At 42.4% G+C, this 24,484-nt stretch overlaps 2 protein-coding genes and 1 long non-coding RNA gene across 9 annotated transcripts; all 3 read right to left on the reverse strand.

Moving 5' to 3' along the window:
- Positions 1 to 1,102: 1,102 nt before the first annotated feature.
- On the reverse strand, positions 1,103 to 10,211 carry prkag3a (protein kinase, AMP-activated, gamma 3a non-catalytic subunit). 5 transcript variants are annotated; one of them, XM_034677984.1, is made up of 20 exons: positions 9,961 to 10,202; positions 8,998 to 9,100; positions 8,758 to 8,839; positions 8,540 to 8,660; positions 8,312 to 8,440; positions 8,171 to 8,232; positions 7,900 to 8,017; positions 5,056 to 7,737; positions 4,884 to 4,923; positions 4,699 to 4,799; positions 4,036 to 4,117; positions 3,557 to 3,615; positions 3,364 to 3,409; positions 3,198 to 3,252; positions 2,977 to 3,103; positions 2,735 to 2,900; positions 2,385 to 2,422; positions 2,131 to 2,277; positions 1,959 to 2,052; positions 1,103 to 1,332 (listed from the first exon to the last, which is right to left on the reverse strand). In XM_034677984.1, exons 8-20 carry the CDS (start codon positions 5,071 to 5,073, stop codon positions 1,301 to 1,303), a joined length of 1,005 nt encoding a protein of 334 aa, XP_034533875.1. In that variant the 5' UTR covers positions 5,074 to 7,737; positions 7,900 to 8,017; positions 8,171 to 8,232; positions 8,312 to 8,440; positions 8,540 to 8,660; positions 8,758 to 8,839; positions 8,998 to 9,100; positions 9,961 to 10,202; the 3' UTR covers positions 1,103 to 1,300. The 5 variants fall into 5 exon arrangements, 3 of the variants coding, with proteins under 3 accessions (XP_034533875.1, XP_034533874.1, XP_034533873.1); XR_004630217.1 differs by lacking the exons at positions 7,900 to 8,017; positions 8,171 to 8,232; positions 8,312 to 8,440; ... (2 more) ...; positions 8,998 to 9,100; positions 9,961 to 10,202 and having other exon boundaries at positions 1,860 to 2,052; positions 5,056 to 5,758; XR_004630216.1 differs by lacking the exons at positions 7,900 to 8,017; positions 8,171 to 8,232; positions 8,312 to 8,440; ... (2 more) ...; positions 8,998 to 9,100; positions 9,961 to 10,202 and having other exon boundaries at positions 1,860 to 2,052; positions 3,349 to 3,409; positions 5,056 to 5,758.
- A 693-nt stretch (positions 10,212 to 10,904) lies between these two features.
- abcb6a (ATP-binding cassette, sub-family B (MDR/TAP), member 6a) lies at positions 10,905 to 19,218 on the reverse strand. Of its 2 annotated transcripts, XM_034677972.1 has the most exons (21): positions 18,880 to 19,218; positions 17,129 to 17,652; positions 15,840 to 15,980; positions 15,558 to 15,747; positions 15,353 to 15,445; positions 14,868 to 15,060; positions 14,657 to 14,778; positions 14,458 to 14,567; positions 14,310 to 14,375; positions 13,841 to 13,966; positions 13,663 to 13,739; positions 13,524 to 13,587; positions 13,347 to 13,432; positions 13,212 to 13,269; positions 13,025 to 13,129; positions 12,587 to 12,761; positions 12,365 to 12,477; positions 12,119 to 12,213; positions 11,962 to 12,030; positions 11,717 to 11,875; positions 10,905 to 11,619 (listed from the first exon to the last, which is right to left on the reverse strand). In XM_034677972.1, exons 2-20 carry the CDS (start codon positions 17,642 to 17,644, stop codon positions 11,719 to 11,721), a joined length of 2,556 nt encoding a protein of 851 aa, XP_034533863.1. In that variant the 5' UTR covers positions 17,645 to 17,652; positions 18,880 to 19,218; the 3' UTR covers positions 10,905 to 11,619; positions 11,717 to 11,718. The 2 variants fall into 2 exon arrangements, with proteins under 2 accessions (XP_034533863.1, XP_034533862.1); XM_034677971.1 differs by having other exon boundaries at positions 10,905 to 11,875.
- A 2,652-nt stretch (positions 19,219 to 21,870) lies between these two features.
- Positions 21,871 to 22,637, reverse strand: LOC117808297. Of its 2 annotated transcripts, XR_004630212.1 has the most exons (4): positions 22,560 to 22,637; positions 22,416 to 22,465; positions 22,253 to 22,338; positions 21,871 to 22,162 (listed from the first exon to the last, which is right to left on the reverse strand). It is a non-coding gene; the product is annotated as an uncharacterized LOC117808297 (long non-coding RNA). The 2 variants fall into 2 exon arrangements; XR_004630211.1 differs by having other exon boundaries at positions 22,253 to 22,465.
- Between the last annotated feature and the right edge of the window lie 1,847 nt (positions 22,638 to 24,484).

Genomic DNA, 24,484 nt, shown 5'->3' on the forward strand with positions numbered 1-24,484 from the left:
AAAATGTACTCCAAGTTTAGCGAAGTGCCACGCCCACAAAAATTGACGTAGAGAAATTCTGTCTGATATCGTTTGATCGTTAATCTGTCCACTCCAAAATGTGCGTGGTTGGGAGTTGGTGGGGGCAAAATTGTAGGAGGAGTTCGAACAAATACATACCCAAAATAAAGGGGTCAAAAACAGAAAAATCAAAATGGCCGACTTCCTGTTGGGATTTCACCACGACGTTAAGAGGATTTTTTGTAGGTCTTGGCATGACACCTTCCCAAAAAAAATTTCATGCATGTATGTTGAACCGTATTATGGGGCTAGCCTTTTCAAATTTCCAACTTCAAGGGGGCGCCGTTGAGCCATTTTTGGGATTTTTTTTTTGGGACCACAAAAATTTCTAAATTTTCGCCAGGCCTGGTGCATGTGCAACGGTTGGGGACTTTTAAGCCGCGTTAAGGCAACCAAATTGGGGATTCAAACGGCGGAAGAAAGAAAGAAAGAAACAAAGAAACAAAGAATAAGAATAATCACTCGGGTTTCAAGAGGGCCTCGCCGACATTGTCGGTGCTCGGGCCCTAATAATTAAATGTTGATTATAGTGTTGCCTATTTATAAACCATAGCACAAGCTGGTGTGAGTTTGGTGGAATAATAAAATAAAAATTACAGGAACTAAATTGTATTTTTTTAAATCAGCAGAGGCTATTGAGGGCTGAATATTCTGTCTTTAATTGATGTTCATGGAGTTTTCATTACTAATTAAATTCCTCAGATGTAATTTATTTTTAAATCAACACTCATTTCCGGTTTTCTTCTTTCTCATTTCCCGGAACTTGTTGAAACAATGACACAGATGGGCGGACGGATCACAAGGCCGTCACGGCTGAGAAATAAAGTCACGTGTTTCCTTGTTTACTGTAGAGAATAGGTTTAAATCCCAATTGTATCATCTTGTAGTATGAGAAGATGCTTCAGGCAGGAAATGTAACATTTCCTGACTTAGAACTACTTCTACTCACTCTTTTCATCCTAATTATTTTTAATTAAAGCATAAAGTCACGACACATGGTGCTGTATTACGGTAATAATTAACATTTAAATTAACACATCACTTAGTTTTGATATAAATGTTTAATACAGATAAACACAGTGATGAGTAAACAAATATCGATCAATTTGATCAAATGCAGACAGAATGGACAACAGCACGCTGTCCATTGTTGTAACTTGAACACAACACATATATCACAGGAGACAGTGTGAACAGCAGCACAGCTGGGGAACTCTTCCTCCTCTCCTCTTCTCTCATTTCAGACACAGGTTGATCTCTGAAAGAAAACAGCTACAATCATCGAAATATGTTAGTTCATTCACCATCGTTTAAAAAAACAAAAACAAATCTCAAGTATGAGAATAAAAAGTAAAAATACAAGATAAAATGTCAAATGATAAAATAGAGGTCTCATTATAACTTTAAAACTCAACTATAAGATTTATTGTGAAAAAATATGAAGTTAAAAGGCATAATTTTTGGTTTAGAATGTCAGATTATGAGATTAAAAGTTAAAAAAAGAGCTATCTTAAACAATGAACACAGTCTAAAATGTTGCATGGTTTCTGTGAAGTTACATCATCTCTCTTTAGTTAACTTCTTAAGGGAAAGACACAAATGTCAGTGAAGCAGATGGGATGTGTGAATGACAGCTCATGCATGTCTGACTTAATCTGCAGGCTGTGGTCGTTTGCATTAATCTGTGATGTGAACGTTGAAGGAGGGACAAAAACTCTGAGTGCTGGGAAACAGAAACACGAGTTTGGTGGGTTTGTGGATGGAGGGGGGAAGTTTGGAAGTCTGGCTCCAGAGCCTACCTGGCTGGTTACACGGCTCAGGTCTCAAGCCTACACAGGAGTAAAGGAGGGAATGAGACGCTCTCCCCCCCTGGTTCTAGGACAAAAGTGCGTCAATACCTGCGGGGGTTAAGACCATGGCCTGCAGAAGGTCAGAGAGAGAGATGATGCCTTTCACCACGTCGGCCCTGTCCACCAGGACCAGCCGATGGACCTGAGAGAGAGGAGAACTATCAGAGGAGGAGTACACCAGGAGGAGAGGTTTCTAAACTCCCTGAGATAAAACTTTTACCTCAGCTTTGACGATTCGATCGATGACTGTTTCTAAAGTTTCATCAGGGTAGCACTTTATAACTCCCTCGGTGAAACACGTACGCCTGCTCACGGCCTCTGTCATCGTCATGTCTAGGTTGTTGTAAGTCTTCTGGGCTGCAAGGTTCTGTTGTGGCCCAAACACACACACCCACACACAGCAGGTTTCAATAATATGCAAGAATGATGAGCTGCAGTGAGACATCAGAAATCATGTTTCTCTGTAGGACTTACAATGACGTCAAATCTGGAGTAGAGCGACACCACTTTGCCTGAGGAAGGAAGGAGTCAGACACTGTTATGTATGCATGAATCTCTGATAAACCAACATGCTACGACTGTTTTTAAACTTTTGCATGATTCTTCAGCAAGATATGGATGTCTAGTTGCAACACTACCCCAGTGTACAAAGCCTTCAGGGAATTTTCTTGCACCACTCAAGTCAGACTCTGCATCTTGAGTTCTTACAAGTCTGCAGATTATCTCTCCTTCATGGTTCTTTTTCAGTTTGTCTCTGTCTTTAAATTTAATAGAAGTTCTAGTATTTTTTTTTACTTGAGGTAGTAGAATAAATAAGCTCACACCTTGTTCGTCCACCACAGGTAGCGCCGAGACTCTCCTTTCCACAAAGATGGAGAGAGCGTCATAAAGCGTTGCCGTTTGCTGAACCGTTGCGATGTTCCTGAACGTTCCTATCCCCAGCTCCTGGATCTGCTTCCCAACAAACGCAGGCTTGGGAACTTTTTTCCCCTGAGAACCAAAACAAACATTACCATCATGATGTGCAGTGGAAAAAGCAGAACCATGTGCTTTAAAGCTTTCTTACAAATATGTGGAGGAACTTGAGGATTCTTTTGTGGGTCAGGATGTGCAGGACGTTCCCAGACTCTGGATCGATGACTGGCAGCCGGTGGATCTTGTATTTTAATAAGGAATAGATGGCATCAAAGAGGCTGGAGAGGAAGAACAGGAGTGGAGTTAGTCGTCTGGCAGGATAGACGAGTTGATAAAATCACAGATTAAACTCAGAGATATCTGAGCGCTCACCTCGCTGATGGAGTGATACTAATAAGGAAGTGATTTGAAGACTGTAAGTAGACGTCTGGACGGAAAGAGGAGAGAAAGAAGAGAGAGAGCTCGAATGGAAACTCACAGAGACGTTCTCAGAGTATGCTGCTTCTTAGTGTTTGTTATTTACTTTGAAATGAGTCACCTCTCCATGTTTCAATCTTGTGGCTCTCCAGCTCGTACATCTGAACCTTCAGAGAGAAAATCAAAATAAATAAAAGTATGAAAATATTTTAAAAAGTACAAAATTAGGAATAATAAATAAATAAAATATAAATACAAACATAAAAATACAAAAAGTAATAAATAAATACATAAATACAACACAATGACCTCACCAAAGGAGATCTGTAATAGCAGTGGAGGATGTTGATGAAATCTGTGATAGTCAGCATACCTGTAAGAGAGAGAAGTTTATAGTTACACTGTAATTCTGGGTCCAAATATCAGTTTTTAATACTAGATTTAACGCTGGATGTATAGTGAGTTCTTCAGTAAACAAAAGATGAAGACTGAGTGGTAAAAGAGGAGAGGCAGAGGTGTAAATAATTCACTCATCCTTTTACTGTCTCTGTTAGTCACGTCAGAGAGGAGAGTGTGCACAACATCAGAGTGGAGGAGGAGGAGAGTCATCGTTAGAGGAGCAGGACTCGTTAGTGTTATTAATTACACCTGTGCTTAAACCAGTGATGATACTCACAGCTCAGGAACTAGCTCCTTCAAAAGGATGCTTTTGTGCTCAGATTCATACTCTTATAATAATCAATAGTGACCCATTTATTACCATAAAGAGGCTGTTAAACATGCATTTTCTTACCCACAAACCTCTGCAGCTTGCTGTCCCATAAAGGTGCAGCCCTCAAGCCGTTTGCCACCAGTGCAAAAAAGGCCTTTTTTACCTGTGGGAGAAATATTCACAAGAATATCAATCATTGACATTGTAACACAAAGTGCTGTACATAAAAAAAAGTTCAAATACAATACATTTAAAATATATATATATAAAAATAAGAATAAAAAGACCTCACAATCCTAAAGTTAAGAACACAGTAGATACAACAATAATAATAATAACAATACAAATCAAATAAATAAATGAAAAAATAAACGCTTTAATTATATCTTAATGAGGAAACACTGGAGGTAATCTAAGATGTTAAAACTCAACACACACACATAAAATAAATAAAACACTAAAATATCAAACTATTAGAAAGAAAATTAGATGCTGTACTTAGAATAAATAAATACAATTAAAAAAAAAAAGCTACTAAAATTTGAACTAGATAATGAATAAATAGAGTAAGGTGAAATAAAACTGTTATAAGAATAAAACTTGGTTTTTGGTACAATTAAAAGTCCACTACCTGAAGACCTGAGGGCTCTCACTGGCTCATATGATAAAAGCAAATCTGATAAATAAGGAGTAACAGGAAGGAATGATAGGCTGCTGTGTTGCCTCTGAAAATCTGCAGCTTACTTGTAGTTTGGTATCAAATATGACCAGTTTACAGCTGGTTGGAATGGCGTCGTAGCAGCAGTGGCTTTTCATGAAATTCATGTAGACTGTGGCATCAGCATCTGAGAGAAATCACACACAGAGACATGAAAACATGCTGCACAGGAGAGCGTCTCACTCACACACATGAACATTAGGAACAGTACCTTTGTTCAGAACGTCCTGCTTCCTTCCTGGGAATGACACCTACAACACAACAACACACACATTCACCACATGACATTGTCTGAATACTCCGTCCCCCACACACGCCGCCTTTGCTCCAGTGACGGTCCCAACCCAACAAACACTTCATTATCATTCGAAGCAGTGTCTCACCTGAGAGTGGGGCTCCATGATTCTGCCGTGTGTCCATGAAAACACCGATTTCAACACAGCAGCAGACTCAGACTGCGGGTGGCTGCTCGGTGTGTTCCCCTCTCACCGTCGGAGGAGCAGTCGGGGCTATATTAGGAACTCTTCAAGTGGTATGTGTCAGCCAAGGCAGGGGAGGGGAGGGAAGGGGAGGAAGGAGCTGGCTCGGGCTCAGGGGGAGGGACGCTGCTGCAGATGTCTCCTGAAAACACACCACATCTCTGTGCTTTGTTCAGAGGAATGCACCAGCTGTCTTAATCCTATTATTATGAACACATAAGTTATACATCTCTCTACCTTCTGCTGCAGGATTAATCCCTCCATATGCATTAGAAAAAATCTGCTTTCTAGGGTTTAACGAGGAAATATCTGAGGTTCAGTTTCCCCTGCTATGTTAGCAAATAAAGCAGCATGAACTCTAACCTATAAATGTCAGAGCGTGTGCAGTAAAGGTCAAACACATTGTTCTCTTACCTTTCATTAGATGCTCACACAAATAAAGCTTCAACATGTGAAAGAATGCATTCTTTATTAGCTCTACAGGTTTGTACAACGTCTGCTTTTTTACACCATGTACAAAATTAAAAGGACTTTCAAAATGTATCAAATTCAAAATGCTCAAAGCGGTTTGTCAAAAGGTTCCATTACAAAGTAAAAGTCTTTGAGGACCAAACGTCACTGTGGATAGAAAAGGAAAATCTTCTTCGTCTGCGGTTTTAAAAAAAGGTAGACGACTGAGTAAGTGTGCAGTCGTAACAGAGTGACATGTCCTGTAGCCAGATGTGCAAATAAAACAGGAACACTGTTAGCATGTAGAGTCAAACTTCAAAAAACACCCAACCAGGTAGAACCCATTGTTTGTGAACGCAGAGTGAGAACAGGAACGTAACTTTGGCTCAAGATGGAACACCTCGATGATCAGGCAGATATTCTCTCTGAACAGAAACGGTGAGACGTCGAAGAGGAGAGGAGAGACGTCACTCTGAGGTATGGAGCGATTTGCATTGTTGGGTATGATTCAGTGCTTTCTGTGCGTGTGTGAGCGGAGACAAATGGAAGTGCTGTGCCTGAATTTAACGTAAACTGGTTTATCCCTTCTTCTCGCAAAAATAACAACTTACAGAGAAACTTTCAAGATATGCCGCCCGCACTTTCATCCTCTCGTTAGATCTCTGCCGATTAAACTAAAGAAACACTCTTCAAAAAAGGACCCGACACCCCCAGCTTTCATATCACCAAAACAGAGAGGCGTACCAGGAAGCAAGATCAACAAGACAAGCTCGATCAGTGTGGTTTGTGAGCCGCAGCTTCTGTCTTCAGGCTCTTTTGGCTCTTATGTAAGAGGGAGATTTGTCGTCTGATTTGAGGAGCGATCACAAGTCGCCCTCTTCAATGACGCTTTCAAGAACAGCACAAGAAAAGTTGTTGGCCCCTTTTTCTCGCCATTTAATGCAGTTTTAGATCCTCCCTTTACTTTGACATTCAAGTTTAGAGAGCACGTCCTAGAGCTCTAAATCTGTAACCAGATCTGAAATCTGAAGTATGAGAAAACCAGATCTGTGGCGTAAGTTTTGAAGGATTTCGAGCATGCATCAAATTTCAAGTTTCCAAAGTGATTCAAATTCAAACCTGGTCTGATTAGGTTGTGTTTGCAGCATAATTCAGAGTCCAGGTTTAAAGAGAGCCCCCCTTATGATGCTACACACTCCACCTGCAGGCTTGTTAACCTGTGCATCTTGCTTCATAGTACACCCCCTCAAAAAAACATCTCAAAACAATCTTCAAATTTCCTTTTATCATCTGAAGCTGCTCAGCTTGAACTCGACACCGTGGCGTTTCACTTGTGGCAAAATGTATGTGTGAACAGAGAACTTAAAGTGACCGTCCACCGTCCTCCTCTGCTCCTGATACTCCAGATCTGGAAGTGTAAACACAAGCACGACTTAAAGACGATAATGAGTCATTAAAGTGATGCTGGTCTAAGCTTCCAGAGTCTGTTTCTACAGGCGGACAGAGGGGAGAGTGTGCTGGTCTCTACCCGGGCATGAGCAGAGCCTGGGCTTTGTTGACAGGTAACATGGACTGAGGGTGGCAGGGTCCCAGGTGAACAGGAGGAAACGCCCCAAGCCGAGAGTTCAGACTTGGCTCTGCCCCTCCGAGGAGGTGGGGGGAGAGCCACGGTGCGTGACGCTGTGAATCAAGGGGACCACGAGCGAAGAATGTTGAGGCGTTTCTGCACTGAAGAGGAGAGCCGGGGCAGAGGAATGAGGCTGGTGCCACGTCCACGTCAGGATCTGTTTCAGGATACGTGTGACCCATTGAGGCAAGGAGAGACCCCCAGAGACAGAGCACCGACGTCTGAGAGGACACAGATTGGTGACTCTCCGTCTCATGCTGGCTCTGTCGCAACACGCCAGCCTGCCGGTTCAGACTCTTGTTGGCCTGGACGCAGCAGGGTGTGTGTGGGGCCGCAGGGGGGGCGTCAGAGTTCAGGGGTGAGGTGTTGATGTGGACAGTGCTGATCTCGAGAGGAGGTGGAAGCAGAGATTGGTCGCTTCTGGAGAGGCTGAGTTGATGCAGCACGGCGCTGGTGGCGATGAGACCGGCTACACTGGTCAGGTAGACGAGACCGAGCATACAGGAGACCTGGAGACCAAAGAGAGGGGAGACCTGAGCATCAATCACACAGATTCAGGACTTATTCCTCCCCGTTTGTTTTGATAGATTTTCAGCAGGATGTGACGTTCAAGTTAACACATTGACTAGAATAGAAATCAGATCAGAGACCGACCGGACCTCTCAGCTCACCTTGGTAAAGTGCTGGTAGATTGCCACGAGGGTTTGGCTCCATGCTGATTGCTCCAGAAGCACACAGAGGTCAGTGTAGGTGAACCAGCCACGTTTCATCCCCTGCCGCTCCGCGATGCTGAGGAACCAGAGGACGGAGTCAGAAACACATAAACTAATGAAGATCTTCTTTCTTCAGAAGTGAGTCAGACTCAGTGTGAGTGCTTTCGTTGTGATGAATCATGATTACAAACACAGCATGTGTGTTAGTTTCGCATAGCGAACCACTGACCTGGTTTCCAGCTGACTGAGGATATCAAAGAAGTCGCTTGGCTCCGTGAAGAGGCTCCACTCCTTTAAAAGAATTCAGGAGTTTAAACAAACAACCGAAGCTCACATGCTCTGAGGCATGAGCGTATAAACACAAACTTACAATGGCATTCAAGAAGTTCATCTCCAGGGTGTTGATGGTTTTGACATCCAGCTTTCCGGCTGCTCCCCACTCATCATTGAACACCTCCTCCTCCTCGCCTTCATCGTACAGGTACTTGCTGGCAACCATCTGAAATCACAGTAAGAGAGCGAGGTGTTCAAGAGAGGCGGAGATGCAAGGAATAACAGTGTGACACATTTAGAACGACCTTTGACCCGGCACACATACCATGGAGATCAGGAAGAGGTCGGAGGATGAGATCTTTTGTAGGTATTCAGGGTTTCTGTGTCGGAGCCTTTCTATGTAAACTAGGGCGAGCATCATGGCACACGGCGAGATGCAAGCCTCTCTGAAGACACAAAGAAGGAAAATACTTTAGTTTGAGATGTTTAAAAGACAGGAAGTGAGGTTTAGTTCCTGTTAAATGTACAGCCAGCAGGACAAACCTGGAGACGTGAGCAGCATACTTCTTCTGCAGCTTTCGTATGGGGCTTGGGGCAGACTTCTGGAAGATCTCAACGGCAATATCTGGAATGACATGATGATAAAGAAGTCAAACATGTGCAGGGAGCTGTAACAAAATACTCCTTTCTTGTCACTCGCAAAGTCAAAGGAGTGTTTATGTCACGTGAGTGTGCCTCAAACAGAACATGCCAACCTAGTTCAGAAGCTAATGTGTAACTCACCTGTAACAGGGCAAGAGAGGGCGTCTAGGGAAACATCTTTATCCAGGCCGTAGTACAGTCGCTTTCTCACTCGTTCAGTCAACTTCTGGTGTCCAGGTAGAAACTGAAAAAATAACAGACACCTTCATTAATAAGCAGAAACATCACTTGGCGTAGAAGACAACTTTTAAAGGAAGGAACTGTGATATAATTAGCTTTTAAAGATGCGTTTATTGCAATAAAACTGTTACATTATTGAGTTATTGTGATTCCCTGCTTTAATAATAGAAATGTTAGTTACAAACTTTTTTTTAGATTAGAGCAAATATCTAACACAAATGTAATCCCCTATAATTCAACTTTAAATCAAAATAATGTACAAATTTATCACATTACCATCCTAAATTCAAGAGTTTAAAGTATTTCTGATTATATATATGTATGGTCATATTTTAGACTGCAAAACAACATTTAATGGTTCATTTTTTTACATAAACATACAAAAAGGCATGACTCATATGGTGTATTTTTTTAATATGTCCCCCTCTTTTCTCTTTTTTCCAAGTTATTAACAATTGTATTGAACGATGCAACTGATTCTATATTATTCCACTTTTAATTAGGATTTTTATGATTTTAAAAAAAGTAGCTTTTATCATCTTTATTACACGACTTTTATCAAAAACAGCAAGTGTTACTCAATGTGTTGCAACCATGCTGTTTAGCGTTAGCTTAAACACAGCTAGGCCCTGAAGGCGGAACAGCAACACAACATTAAGCTAGCTAACAAAGCTCTGCCGTTAGCTGTGTATTTAGAGTTTATAACTCACTTAGATTTAAAGATAACTACAGATTTAATTTTTTTGAATATTTAGGTAACTTTGCTGTGAATGTGAGCAGCTAACTAAACCTCTCTGTCAGCTGATTCAGAAAAGGAACACAACGTTCAGCTAGCAGAGTGACATCACCGTCTGAATAACATACCGTGAACTCCTGGAAGTCCGAAAACTCAAACGTCCTTTCGTTGAATAACGCGTCGAAATCCATATTTAGTCCAGATTTAACATCAGACAGCTGAATGTTTGACAACACGACTGTTTGGCCTGGCTCCCGCCCGCCTGTCAGTTAGCTCGGCTCGGCTACACACCCTGACCCGGATCAGAGAGGACTGGATCCTCCAGCTGTTCAGCTTCAGACCCACACACACACACACAGAGGGAGGAGCTGTTACACAACATGTAGTAAACTGATGTGAGACTTTTATTTATATCTGACTCATTATAGAGTTTCAGTGTTCCAACATAGGGTTTAAATTCAAATCAAGATAAATTAAAATTATGGGCCACTGAAAAAAACATTTTGAGTTGGAGGGTGGATGATAAAAAAAAAAATCTTTAAGATGGATTTTTTTTTAATTCTGACAAAAGTAAAAATTCTAACAAAAAAGACACAACCCTGTATTTAATGCCATAATTTTTACTACAATTTCACAGTCAAAACAATTATTATCTCTTATTTTTATTTAGCTTTTGCACTCTTGCCCTTATACTGCTCCCCTAAGTGTTGTTGTTAAACTGCAGTTGTATCCATTTGATGTCTTTATTTCAAACAAATGCAAAACCATACAAGTAAAAGAAGAAAAAATAGTTATACAAAAAACCCCAAATCAATCAGTTCCATTTGCAAGCACTGAAACATTTTACTTTACATGTTTCAGTGCTTGCAAATGGAACTGATTGATTTGGGGTTTTCCTGTAAACACCTTCTAGCATTGCATAACCAACCTGTCAACCGTCATTATGGAATTTAAATGTCTGTATTTCAGGAGTCGTTCAGTCCTCAGGTGTTCATTTGGGATATCTGGCGGTACTAAGGTTGCTTTCACTCCACCATGATTTAAGAGAAAAACAAACACACTGGAGCAAAAATACAAAACCAAAATCTTTTATTTCTCATGAGAAACAAACAGAGTATGTACAAATGCAATATTTATGACTCACAGCTCTGTGAGGTAGAAATACAAAATCAAACAGAAGGATAATTCTTGTTCAGAGATCAAGTATATGGCTCTGTGTACTAGTGTATCATCGTTACATTGAAGATAGATTTATTAACCCAGAAAAAACATCAACGCCACCAAGAGGCGTTGATTGCACAACTTATATATGTAACGCTAGACTTTAACAGTGTTTCAAACATCACGACTGCAGCATTTACCTGAACTTTGCATTTTTAATCACCTTCCTTCAACAGTTAAGAAGATGCATTAATCAGACGAGTGAGACTCCTTAATTTTGTGATTGTAAAACACTTCCACATATAAAAGGATCTCTTTAAATAACAGCCGAGCATGTAAATGACTACAAACATGTATAACTGAATAAAGTATGCAATATATCAGAATATCAGACTGTGATTAAAGTTGTTTTTTATACTCTTAGTGCTTTAACTCTCCCTTATGTATCTTTAAATAACTTAATCAGCTCAGATTTTTAAAACGACACCAATAAAAGAAAATGCTTTTTCCAAGCGAAGACGAACAAACGTTGATTTGGCAGAAGTGCGTTTTAAAATCCTGAAAGCTCGCCCAGATGAAGGCACATCCTCGTCTTTCCCCCAACTTCCCATTGCACGTTCATGATTCTAAAAAATAAATAACACTGTCTGAGTTTTCTAAAATCATTCCTAAACTTTTTACAGCTAAGAGAGGACTCAGTTAAAGAAACAACACAAATGTTACATTCAGTGTCCGTGCTGGTCTGAGGACGTGGACGGCGGCTGCAGCTTCTCAGACTTGCGGTCTTTGGATTCAGTGTCAGAGGAGTCAGAGTCCTGAGCCTGCTGCTGCTTCATCCACATGTCTGCATACAAGCCTCCCTTCAGGAGCAGCTCCTCGTGTCTGCACGGAGAGAGAGAATCAGGGAGTCACATGGAGCTCAGGGACAAAAAGGAAGTGTGCTGTGAGGTCGCATGAGGCTCACTCACCGTCCTCGCTCTGCAATGCGACCATCGCTGATCACTAGGATCTGGTCTGCGCCGATTATCGTAGACAACCTTTCATTTTTAAAAAAGATGCAAACACAAGTTAAAGGAGGAAGCCACTCATTTCTTAAATCACACATGATGTTTTTGCATGTCTCACCTGTGAGCTACAACAACTGTTGTACGGTTTGCACAGACTTTAGAAAGCGAGGCCTGGATGTTGCGTTCTGTCTGCGTGTCCAGTGCGGATGTAGCCTGCAGAAATAAATTCAGTGTCATAAGTGGAGATATTAACTCAATGCAAACTACTTTATTAAACCCTGTAGTGGCAGCTGTTTGGAGCAGCATGCAAATAAGAAAACAGTTTAGTCTTGTCTGCTTGAATCTTAATATTTTCTGTCCTAACCTCATCCAGCAGGACGATCTGAGGAGCTTTGAGGATTGTTCTTGCGATGGCCACTCTCTGCTTCTCTCCTCCACTCAGCTTCAGACCTCTTTCTCCCACCTGTGTATCATAACCTGCAAGACACAAACACACACACATGCAGATAAGTCTGTCATTTCAGTTGAACATCCGTTGTGTTCGTGTCAGAAAGAGGCTCACAAAGCCAGTTAATCTCTATGTTACCTTCAGGGAAGGTCATGATCTTGTCGTGGATGTCAGCAGCTAAAGCGGCCTCCTCCACCTCCTGGTCGCTGGCGGAGATGCGACCGTAGCGGATGTTGTCGCGGATGGTGTCGTTGAAGAGCACGGTGTCCTGAGGAACCACGCCGATGTGAGCTCGAAGCGACATCTGCTTCACCTGGGGAAAGACGAGGAGTAGCTTTCACTGATCTGGACGAGGGGCTTGTTTTTTCTTGCAGGAAGTGGATGATTAGTTGTGGGAATGAAATGTTGCAAAAGGCTTTTTAATACTTGTGAAAACTTGCAATTTAACTCTGATGCCTCAAGCTGTGAGAAATAATACCAAAGTTAGCAGACAGACTTTATCAAAGAGGCATCATCTGAGATCTTATAGTATTTGTTATGCTAAAGATGCAACTGAATCTTGTTCCAAACATTTACTTTGGATATATCCTGTCCATCGATGCTGATGGAGCCTCCCTGGACGTCGTAGAAGCGGAAGAGGAGACGAACGATGGTGCTCTTCCCTGAGCCTGACGGACCAACCTGAAGAGATAAACACAAACTTTAAGTTTAAACAGAACACAGTTAATCTGTTTGAGCAGGTGAAAGGTGATCTAAGACTCACCAGGGCGACCGTCTGTCCTGGAAGCACGGTGAAGGAGACATCCTGAAGAATCACTTTGCTGTAAAAGAAGTCAAATTTAACAACTAAGTCTTTTAAAACATCTTAAATGAATCAGTTTGATCCTTAAAGACAGACCCGTCTGTGTAGCTGAAGTAAACGTTCTCAAACTCCACTTTTCCAAGCTTGTAGAGAAAGTTTCCTGCGTTGACGACATCCTTCACCTGCACAGGAGCAAAAACAGACAATGTTAAAAAAGATGTCAGAGTCCAGGTGATGTTTGAAGTGAGAACTGAACATGGGGATCAAAAGTACCTCCTCCTCTTCTTCAAAGAGTTTGAACATGCTCTCCATGTCGATGAAGGAGTTCTGGATCATTCTGTGGTGGAGAGAACATTTCATTACTTTAGATTCAAATTCAGATGCATTATGACCCTGCTCTGCCTCCTCTTACCTGTAGTAGGTGCCGAACCAGTTGAGGGGGGTGTACAGCTGGATGATGTAGGTCCCAAAGAGAACAAAATCTCCAACCTAGGAGGAAGTAGCGCTTTTATTTGAGTCATTAAAACATACGTACAGCTTAAATCAGATTTAAGTGACAGAGAGTGGAGAATAAAGAAGGTGCTTTATACCTGAAACTTTCCCTCAGTCACAAAGTAAGCACACAGCAGCGACCCGGCCAGCAGACCTGACCCGATGATGAGGTTCTGTGTCTGGTTCAGGAAGGCCAGGGATGCTTGGGTCTTCCACTCCGACACCTGGACACAGGAGGAGCAAAGAGACATTCTGAACATGCATTTATGAGCTGAATGAGTATCTAAATAAAATATTTGATGCAACTAAAAGAATCTCTTTAATGTAATCTACACTGCTCTTGTTGTGTCTTCAGGATCTGCATGACCAGAAGTTCTGCATTCCAGCTCCTGAACTGCTCCACCAAAGACACTCCTTTGTGTCGCCTGAACACTACAGACTTCTTGTGATGGACTTTTCTTTTTCATGTTGCAGCATGTTTGTTTTGTTGTTATAATATTTAAGTTGTTCAATAAGAAATAGAGTAATTTTGTGTACAACAGTCGTCCAATCAGAGCTCTGACTCACCTGATATTTCAAGATGGCGCCCTCGAATCGGCTCACTTCATAACTCTCTGCGTTGTAGTATTTCACCTGATCAACCAGAAACATTAATCAGATAAGAATCACATCTTTATGAATGAAAGAGAAATCATCAACGTGAAGTTTACTGTACCGTCTCAAAGTTCAGCAACGAGTCCACCGCTTTGGATTTGGCGTTGTTGTCCTGCTGGTTCATGTCCCGCCTGTACTTTGTCCTCCACTCAGTGATGATGATGGTGAGAGCTGGAGGAAATATTCACAGGCGTCAGAACACTTCAAGGTTTAAATATGTTGAATCAGTAGAGAGTGCTGGTTGTGGTTGCTCGACTTACTAAGGTACAGCGCCATGCAGACGAAGACGATGAGGCCGAACCAGGCGTTGAAATACGTGATGAAGTAGATGATGGAGATGACGATGTCTGCGATGGTGGGGAAGATGCTGAACACGATGTAGCTGTGAGAAAAGAAGAGGACATTTAGGAGTCTAGGAATTGCAGATTTGGCAAAGGTAAGTTCCACTTCCATCCTCCGTCTCCTTCTTACCTGAGCAGGCTGTTGATGGACGAGGTCCCGCGGTCAATGCTCCTCAGCACGTCCCCCGTCTTGCGGCCGAGATGCCAGCGCAGGGAGAGGGCGTGCAGGTGGCCGAAGAGACGCACCTGAACCACACGGTTGGTGTACTGCTGCACGCGAATCCACAGGAAGGAGCGCAGGTTGCTGACAAACCCTGAGGCGCCTGGGAGAGGAGAAGGAGAAGAGCCTCATTACTAATGACTAACTTGTGGATTTATCTTTTTATTGAACTCCTTTTGTTTCTCTCTTGTAGTTCCATTCATTATTAAAATGTGGAGACGTATAACAACCCATGAAAGCTTTCAAAGGTTGTCTCTTTTGTTTGTTTTGCAGTAATGCATGCACAAAAAGATCCTCTCTCATGTGGTAGTTTATTTATGTTTATGCATTTCTGGGAGAACTTTTTGATGAAGCCCTAAATGAACGACTGCACCCTCTCCATGAGCTGCTCTTACCTGCTCCGCCACCCTGGAAGAACTTGAGCAGGACATACATGCACACAGTCGTAGCCAGAGCGTGCCAGCTGCTGCCATCGGTCAGTTCATTCACTGAGAGGAGGACAGACATGGAGAGAGGGAGAAAGAGAGAGAGAGGTGTTTGACGTTGCAGGAAAACAAACTTCTGAGTCCCCAGGGTGAGGTAGAACCGTACGACACTCACCAATGTTCTTGTAGAAAATGGGAACAAAGACGTTGATCACTCTCTCGACTCCCAGCAGACCCAAACAGAACAGGACCAGCACCTGGAGCAGGTAGTTCCCCCTGGGCCACATGTACGGAACTAGCAGGCGGACCTTCTTCCTGAAGCCCTGCCATGTAGACAAGTTCTCCTCCGTTCCGCCTAAAAGACTCTGAGTGAGAGAAAAACAAGAGTTAATAAAACACACCCTAACTATAACTCTACCTGATGAGCAGAGAGGACATCTGGGTGGAGTCTCGCTACCTGTGCGCTGTGTTCCACGTCCCGCTCGTCCTCGTTTATCAGCAGCATGTACGGCCTCCGAGGCAAACCGGGAGCTTTCAGACCGATGAAGAAGAGGAGTCCGGTGCCGATGTAGCGCATCAGCCAGAGAGCGAACTGCACCTGAGGGGTTCAGACAGAGATATAAAGATCAACATAAATATGACACAGCAGTTTAACAGCAAAAAACAAGATATGGAGCCTTACTGTGCTGTAAAGAGGACTATGGTGTGGATTTTAGAATTTAAATGTGTTTCAATACTTTACATGTTGAATTAAAAATCAATAATTTAAGTTTGAATGGATGAAATATTCCAGAACCATCAAGAACACAAACTTGCTGCTGTCATGCTGACAACTATCCAACCCTTGGCTCAGAGTGGGCGGGGCTACATTTGGTCTCGTGATGTCATTGGTCAAGCTTTAAGGATCTGAAAGTCCCACTCAGCCATGACTCAGCAAAAAACCGCCCCTGCTCTTGCGGTGGTGTTGTTGTTTGTTTGCAGCCTGGGTGTGCTGAACTAAAGCAGGACAGGCTGCACAGCTTTGAGCAGAGAGACTCAACAGACACACCTGTAATAAATAAACAACTGAACTGTGACCTATTTGAACAGTGTGAAACATTAACAGAAGAAGGAGTGATAGAGAGATGAAGATGTGCCAATGTGTCAGAATAAGGCTATGTGTTTGGGAAACATGTTGCTGAGCCAATACAGCTTGAAGTGAAATAAGTACGTCACTGTGCTACAAAGAAATGATTCAGGAGTTACTGACTCATTGCAGAGAAATGTGCAATAAATGAGCATGTAAAGCGACTGCAAACTAAGACCCTGAATTCAAGGAGAAAAAAGTGCATTGTTCTCAAAGTGAGTAATCCTGACTGAGAGGGCTTAGACTGGAAGTGAGAATTAAACTACAGATTAACCCTGAGTGAATACAGGATGTGACCGAGGAGTTAGAATAACTCAGAAACCTGCAGGAAGATTTGCATGAAGATTTTGGGTCATGGCGTTCTGAACTGATGTGATGTCTCAGTCCTCCAAGAAGTAATATCTCAGGAGCAAGTTAAGGTATCTTATTAAGGAAGTTGTAAATCAACATGTGACAGGCTCCACAACCACAAAACCTGGTGGAAGAAGAAACTCAAGATGTTTCACGTTTTGCAGAGCGATGCTACGTCTGCAAAAAACGACTTCTGTCCAAAAAGACAGAGTCATCCTGAGTCTGTGTTGTGTGAATAATGGATCATGTGATGCTTCATTCATCCTCACCTGCTGCTGATTGTCCTCCAGACCCCACCACCAGTGAGGGCTGTACCAAGAGACGAAGGCAAGGTTCTCCGCCGAGAAAGCCACGGCCCAGAACAGCAGCAGAGCCGTGCTGTGGCCCCGTGTCCGGTCCATCACCAGGACCCTGCGCCTCTCCGTCCTCAGCAGAGCTATAGCCCAAACCCAGCCCAGTGCCGAGAAGCAGCCGTACAGAACCACGTAACCCGGGAGCTCTGCTCCGCTCGCAGCCCGCCACACCATCCCGCCCAGGAACTGCAGCAGGAGGAGGACGGAGATGGCCTGCTGGAGGCCGTACAGACGGGAGCGAGGGATGAATTTTGGCTCCATCGCTGTTCCATATTTCTGGTAGAAGATGCAGTGAATGGTGCCGAGGAAGAAGGCAAGGGTGAGGAGGATGGAGGGGACCAGGGTGAAGTAGAAGCAGGGGGAGATGCCCTCATCCACCCAGGTGTGGGAGATGGAGGAGTTGGCCTCACAGAAGCTCTGAATGAAACCCATCTCTGCAGCTGGAGGGAGACAGAGACGAGAAACTCATGTTTGTGTTTTGTATTAGACTTTGCATTTGTTATTGCTTTTGCTCCTTTCACGGCCTCACTATGAGAGAAAGAAAGAACCCAATCAGACTTATTAAAATCTGTCCCAGATTGTGAGACTTAAACAAAGAGACTTATTCGTTTGTGCAATCAGCAAATCCTCCAGAAAGCAGCTTGTCCTAAACTTTCACCAAACATGTTCATGCAAGTTTCTCTGCTGCCATCAGGATGCTCTCATGATTTATCTGACTGTAAAACTTGCAACTATTCTCATCAATCAGAAACTAAATACCAGGGTCAGAGTACTCTACATCTGTTTGGTCTCAAGACCTCTTTTTAAAGGTCAGGGCCTCGTCTTGAACTACAACAATGAGGACTCTGTTCCAAAACATTTAACCCCACTAGTGCTGGAATATCACTCCATATCTAGTGTATCATCTCATTGACATCATTACTATGAATGGGAGTCAGAAGCTCTGCTCCAAATGCACACAATAATTTTTCCAGGTGCGTTTGTACAAATCTAGATCTTTAAGAATACTTCTAAGAGCATCTATACTTTGTTATGTATATTTTAAAGTACTACAATGTTAAATACTGCAAATATTTCACTTTTCTTTTCATATTCATTCTTCTATTGTCTATCTATTATCATATTTTGAAGGTGTTTCATGATATATTGTCTGTTTCTGCGTCTTTACGCACAAGCTGTGTTTTTACGCACACGCTACTCCACACTCATTGCCCCTCAAGTGAATAAAAACATTATTATACCACTCCAGAATAATACCTACCTCAATATAGAGTGAACACAAAATAAAACAGAGCATCATAATGGAATAAACCTCCATAATAAAGCAGGTATCCCTTCTTTTTGTGTCTTGGCATGCTGCTATATTAAGGCTGTGAACTTCAGTGACATTTCATGCTGAGTCATGGTTCACCAAAGTGTCTGTTTCAGCTGCTGGCTGGAAATTAAAAACATGCCATTCGTTTCTCACACACCACAAACACTTTAACTAAATGTAAAAGTAAGAAAACACCTTAGATTAAAGATAAATAAAGTTTTAAACGCTCTGTGTTGTGTTACCTTGCGCATGTGAAGGAACGACAAGCACAGGCATTGAACTGTGAAGTATTATAATGTGTTTTAGAGGTTTTGCATATAAAATAACACTCTTATATTAGCTGTAATCTTACCTTTATTCCCAGGTGGCTGCAGTCCACTCCACTTGTCACAAACAGAGGTTACTCCACAGAAGCTAGCGACTCCACTTAGCTGTTAGCTTCCACAGCTCAGCTACACGCAGCTCAAACTCCACAAACAGCTGATAACGTGAAGTAAACGTGAGGGTGTGAGAGGCATAGTAAAGTTTCAGTCATCGCCTCACTGAGCTGCGTCTTATACTCATGCTGCCCACGACTGTTGTCCTTGCAACGCACGTTAAGCAACCTCGATCCGTGACTCGGCAATCGACTCTTTACACAACAGGGATCGACTACACGGCCTGGAGCTCAGCGCCCTCTGGTGGAAGGAGACGGAAGTGACGCAGCACAGATACTTCTTCTTCTTCGTGGGGTTTAATTGGCAGTTGGCAAACAACGTCCAGGTGCAATACCTCCATCTGCTGGTATAGAGTGTGAATCGGGAGCTGTAATCTACTTTCTCTAAGAAAAGATAAATAATAAATTAAAAAACAAAACAAACAACATAAAAATACAATATTACAATTAAATTAATCAAATTAAATTAAAAAATACAAAATAAAAACCCCCACAAAAAATACAACAATACAATGCAACGAATTAAATTAAATTTAAAAATAAAGTAACAGTATCAAAACAAAATCCTCTCTATCAAATTTTACCATTAAACTTAAAGAAAAATCTATAGCAGCCATTCATTGAATTCGCAGCCCAGATGGAAAGGAAGGGTGGGAGAAGTATTTGGACGTTTCAATGGGGAAAAATGAGAAATTACACACTGTCAACATAATTAAATATAACTTGAAATTTCTACATTTACGTCTCTACTCAAGTAAAAGTCAATAATTAGGCTGTTAACAAGAAAATATGGTCCATTCACACAACGACAGGGGCACTGCTGCAATATTATGTGCTTTATATTTATAAAAGATGATTTTAAAAGTATAAATTAGACACAGCTACAGCATTTGCATGCATACTTTATCACCTTTTTACTCTAGTATAATATAAACTCATATAAAACAGGACAAACTTAAATTTTAAATGATTAGAATGTAATTTAATAGACAAAAACTGCATAATATGTTACTTTTGTATGTTTTTAATGACACTTTCAGCCTTAAAAGTACAATTAAACACACATTAAATACCTGCACATGTAGAAAAGACATTAGTATTCATATTTAAGACTAATGCAACTCTAATCACTTGAAAATGCACAGTATTTGTACCCTGTGTTGTAGAAAACATGAGAGCCTGCAGTTCTACAACATGACCAGTAGATGGCAGTAAACACTAAGGAATAATTAGCAGGAACAAGCGTGGAAACAGACTGATGTGTGAACAATAGATCATAAAACCTCCATCACATCAGGTCCCACAGGTAGTGAGAGAAAAAACTACCTCTGGAAAATAACAATGACACATAATGGCATGAGTATTATTACTAATGGTGTAATTTTACTGCTATATTTAGGCCTGTGAATGAGTGATTAATGACTGTGGCAACACCACCAGAGTGCCTCTCCTGCTGAAAAGAGTAATTTTCAAGTCAAAGGAGCATAAAAAGCTCCGTCTTAGAGTGATGAAGGGTTTTAAGTGGAGAGCTTTTCCCATCTAACTGTAAATTCAGGGCTTAGCACAAAGAAGGGAAGTGACTCAAAAGCCAGCTGTCGCATCTGTCTGTCCTACTGGGAGGAATAAAAGACTCCTCTGAATAAAAGTGTGTGTACCTGTGTGTGTGTGTGTGTGTGTGTGTGAGGGAGGAAAATGGGAAGTATATCCTGGTGGAGTGTGTATAAAAAAACAGAAAGAGGTGGAAGAGCTTGTGAAGTCTTGTGAGAGCTCACACACACTTGCACACACACAGCCTGGGATGGAGAGAAGGGGTAAATCTTATCATTTAGAGCCTTCACAATGGGAATAAAGAGCTGCTAATCTGCTTCATCTCCCCGGCTCTTTTGTGTGAGTGGAAATGGACCGTCTGTCCATCGCCCCGCTCCTTTGTCTCCCGCTGGATGTGACGGCCTGTCAGTCACAGCCCTCATCTCTCTCCTCCTTTGTGGGCACCTCCACCTCTGCATACAGACTCAGCTGGAGCCCCTCAAAGTCCTTTAGGTAGCTCTTTTTCTTGTACTCCACCTTTTCTTTCATTCTGCCTCTTTGTCCTCCTGACACACACACAGTGGAGGTAACAGGCTGCAAGGATAAGACTCATGTGTATGCCACTCTAATCCTCTGATTTAGTGGGAATAGAATATGTGTGGTGTTAGAAAAGCTACGTCCAATCTCATTAGTCGTGAGGGCGATCAATAAAGCTTTGAGTTGTGCTGAATGTTGTATTCACTGAAGGATTGGGGTTTTGTGGATGCAGTTTGCTGGTGGATGACCTTTGCTACCGTTAATACTCTCAGATCACACATGATCTATTGTGTGGAAGACCAGCTAACAAGTGTGTGGACAGGCTCTCATACAGAGGGAGCTACCTTTGCTGCAAGGCACTGAACATGCAGCAGCCTGTGTTTCCATCTAAACTCTGAGTGTTGAGAGTTCAGTGAACTCTTTGACCTGCAACAACCAAAACAGATGGACATGGCTGAGGTTTATTGGTTTGTATTACAGAAGTGTCCAGGTTGTTTCTCACCTTTAATATAAAATGATCTAATAAGGATGCTTTAAGTGAAGGAGACTATCTAGAGGGGCGGCACAATCCCCCCTTGAAATCTGTCTGATGCTGCAAAATCCTGCGGCACTAGGAGTAGCCGTATGATAAAGAAGAAACAAAAATGTAACTGATCCGACAACGCCACCTGGGGAATTTCACCACAGAAAATAAACAAACACTTAATAAAAAAAGGCAACACAGGTTCAACAACTGAATTGAGACAGAGACATGGTTCAAAATAATTTTATTGATAATTTAAAATGAGTGTATCCGTGAAGAAAGGGGAGTTAGTTATTACAGCAAGGAGGTAAATTAGTCAGTTGAGGGGGATGCATTAAAGTTTATTACAATATAAATTTGTTTTAAAAAAGACACTTCCAATCCAATGTGATTCAAAATTAGCAAAATGGGAGGGGGGGAAGTGAGGGGTGCCAGCAAAACTAACATCAAGGGGTGTGTTCCAGGAGTGCAACTTACCAACCACTTGTGAACTCACAGCAAACAGGTGCAATAAAAGTATTAAACAAGGAAAACAAATAAACCAGTTGGTTCAGTTAAAAGTACAACAAGGCAAATACATTAAACACAGGCAAAACTGCGGCTGACAAAGGTCTGAAATACAAATAAAGAGAGCATTACATATTGAAACTTCTTTATAACCATTTTTAAAATATGCATCAACCCTCATGTTGCCTGACTTACCCATTAACTGGCTTCACTATAACAATGACACACAAAGGGGACAGCTACCAAAGACGCCTCAAGCAAAGGACCAGCAGGATAACAGACTAAATACAAGAGATAAAATGAATCCTTTACAATAGTTCCACATCTCAGCAATTAAGAATCTTTGAAAGAAACAAACCTTATCAAACCAGACACCAGCTCACCCGAGGCAGAGGGGCAGACAGGGGGCTATTCCAGTACAAAATTAAACTTTGTTAGTTTTAAATAAATGCAAAGTTACTTCAAAACAAGCATGGAATAATCATTTTGATTTTTAACCTACCTCAGTACAAGGAGCATGTAGCAACCAGCAAGCAGACAAGTCGAAAAGGCAGTCATGTTGCCACAGGTGCTTTATATATGGTTCACCTGATTAAGGGGCTGGACCAGGGGAGGAGTTTACCTATTTTTGAGAGGCTGCATTCAAGGCCAACAACTGAAACCAACACTAGAACCACTGCTCCCACTACACATACACACTCCCCTTTCAAAAGAAGTAACTTCTTGCTCCTAAAAACACAAGTGCACAAAAAACAAAGATGTGGAAGATGAAAATGCAAAACTTTGTGAATCTGCAGCACATGGATCCTGATTGTTGGCAAAAGTAAAACATCTGCATGAGACGACCCTGCAGACACAAACAGGACAACTTTCTGTGCAACAATGGAGTCAGTATTTGTGTAGCCTTTCCATTAGATGTTAATGCAGGATAAGTAAGTGTGAAGTGAGGAGTCTTAAATGAACTCTGAGAGCGTGAACGATGAGGAGGACGAGGAGGCACCTTCCTGCATGAGCACACCCGGCCTGATGATCACGGGGACGCTGTCAGAGAGCGAGGTGTCAATTTAAAAAGAGCATGTCTTTCCTCTGGGCTGAAGGGTGACGGATAATTCTTCTGTGCATTAGTGAGAGGGGAAGGCCATCCATCATGGCTGCTGCTGCTGGTCTGCATGTGTGTGAGTTTAATGTAAGCAGGTAGTGCTGCTCTCCTCCAGGCTGTAGTGTGGTTACAGAAGGGGAAGAGGAGGAGGAGGAGGAGGAGGAGGAGGAGGAGGCCTTGCGGGTAGATGTGAGACATGCAGAGCATCTGGAGACAAGGACTCTCACTGGTGTCAAGCGGGGGCGGGTTATTTATTTGGTTGGGGGTCGTGGGAATACTGGAAGCATCTCCTGGCTGATGAAGAACTGATGCTCTCAGACACATTGCGATGTCAGAGCTGGCGTGTGTGTTGTGTGTCAAGGCTACCTTTTTAGGGCCAGATGTCATGAAACAGGCGGGTTGCTGGAAGGGGAAAGAAGGAGCAGGGAAGCAACAAGGAACACGCACACTCCTGTATGTGCTCTGCCTACACACAGAGAATACATTAGCCTGTATTCATGAGTTATGGAAGCTGTTATGGTAGCTGTGTCACCAGTCAAATCGCAGCAGGGGGAACAAGACTGTGCAGCAGGAAGACTCACAATCTCTTCTTTGCATTTGTGGGGAATATATCAAGTAGAAAAAAAATCATATTTTGGCACAAATAGCTGGAAAATACGAGTGAAAAGCACTGCAGAAGGACATTTATATGCGCATAATTTGCAAAAACCTTTTGTATTTGCACTCCCATATAAATCTGGGAGGCAATCCACTCAATACAGAGGCGCACAAGTACGCAGGACTTCTCCTTTTTGGCAGCAGATATAGTTTAACCTCCTGAACTTGCTGTTTAGCTCTATAGGGCCAACTCCCAACCACTGCTGATGCTGTTCCTGCAGCCGCTCTTGTTTCCATAACAACTAAACGTGAAGCAGGCAGGACCACAACCAAAAAAAAAAAAAGGCAGAGCAGCCGGGGTGGGAGGGACACGCACAAGTCGACGTAGGACACATAAAGCACACAAGCAGGTCCGAACGTGCAAGAAAGAAAAGACACAAACATGCAGTCATAGTTTCACACCCGTCCGCCTCCTCCTGTTGTTTTCACGCAGAGGGCAGGTGGTGCTCGCTCCCCTGCCTCCATCCTCTGAGGGTTATTACTGCAACAAATAATCCCATGATGACGCCAACAGTCAACAGTTTCAAAAGTAAAGACGGATATTGATTTGATATTTGCAGCATTGTTTGAGAGTGGATTTGGATGCTTGTTTGTTGTTGTTCCCCGTGTGTGTATATGCAGTGCTGTGTCTTTGTGTGTGGCCTCGGCCGTGAGAGGAAGGCCTTTTGTGT

Source organism: Notolabrus celidotus, chromosome 24, assembly GCF_009762535.1.
Source record: "Notolabrus celidotus isolate fNotCel1 chromosome 24, fNotCel1.pri, whole genome shotgun sequence".
Taxonomy (NCBI): domain Eukaryota; kingdom Metazoa; phylum Chordata; class Actinopteri; order Labriformes; family Labridae; genus Notolabrus; species Notolabrus celidotus.

What these genes read in the sequence shown, in the direction of transcription:
- prkag3a (XM_034677982.1), bottom strand. Translation starts at nt 10,023, where the DNA reads ATGGATTTCGACGCGTTATTCAACGAAAGGACGTTTGAGTTTTCGGAC. An exon ending in CGGACTTCCAGGAGTTCACG is followed by an intron (nt 9,101 to 9,960) that starts GTATGTTATTCA and finishes TTATTTTTTCAG; the next exon opens with TTTCTACCTGGACACCAGAA. An exon ending in ACCTCTTCCTGATCTCCATG is followed by an intron (nt 8,441 to 8,539) that starts GTATGTGTGCCG and finishes CTGTGATTTCAG; the next exon opens with ATGGTTGCCAGCAAGTACCT.
- abcb6a (XM_034677972.1), bottom strand. Translation starts at nt 17,644, where the DNA reads ATGGGTTTCATTCAGAGCTTCTGTGAGGCCAACTCCTCCATCTCCCAC. An exon ending in CATTTTCTACAAGAACATTG is followed by an intron (nt 15,446 to 15,557) that starts GTGAGTGTCGTA and finishes TCCTCCTCTCAG; the next exon opens with TGAATGAACTGACCGATGGC. An exon ending in TGGTTCGGCACCTACTACAG is followed by an intron (nt 13,588 to 13,662) that starts GTAAGAGGAGGC and finishes TCTCCACCACAG; the next exon opens with AATGATCCAGAACTCCTTCA.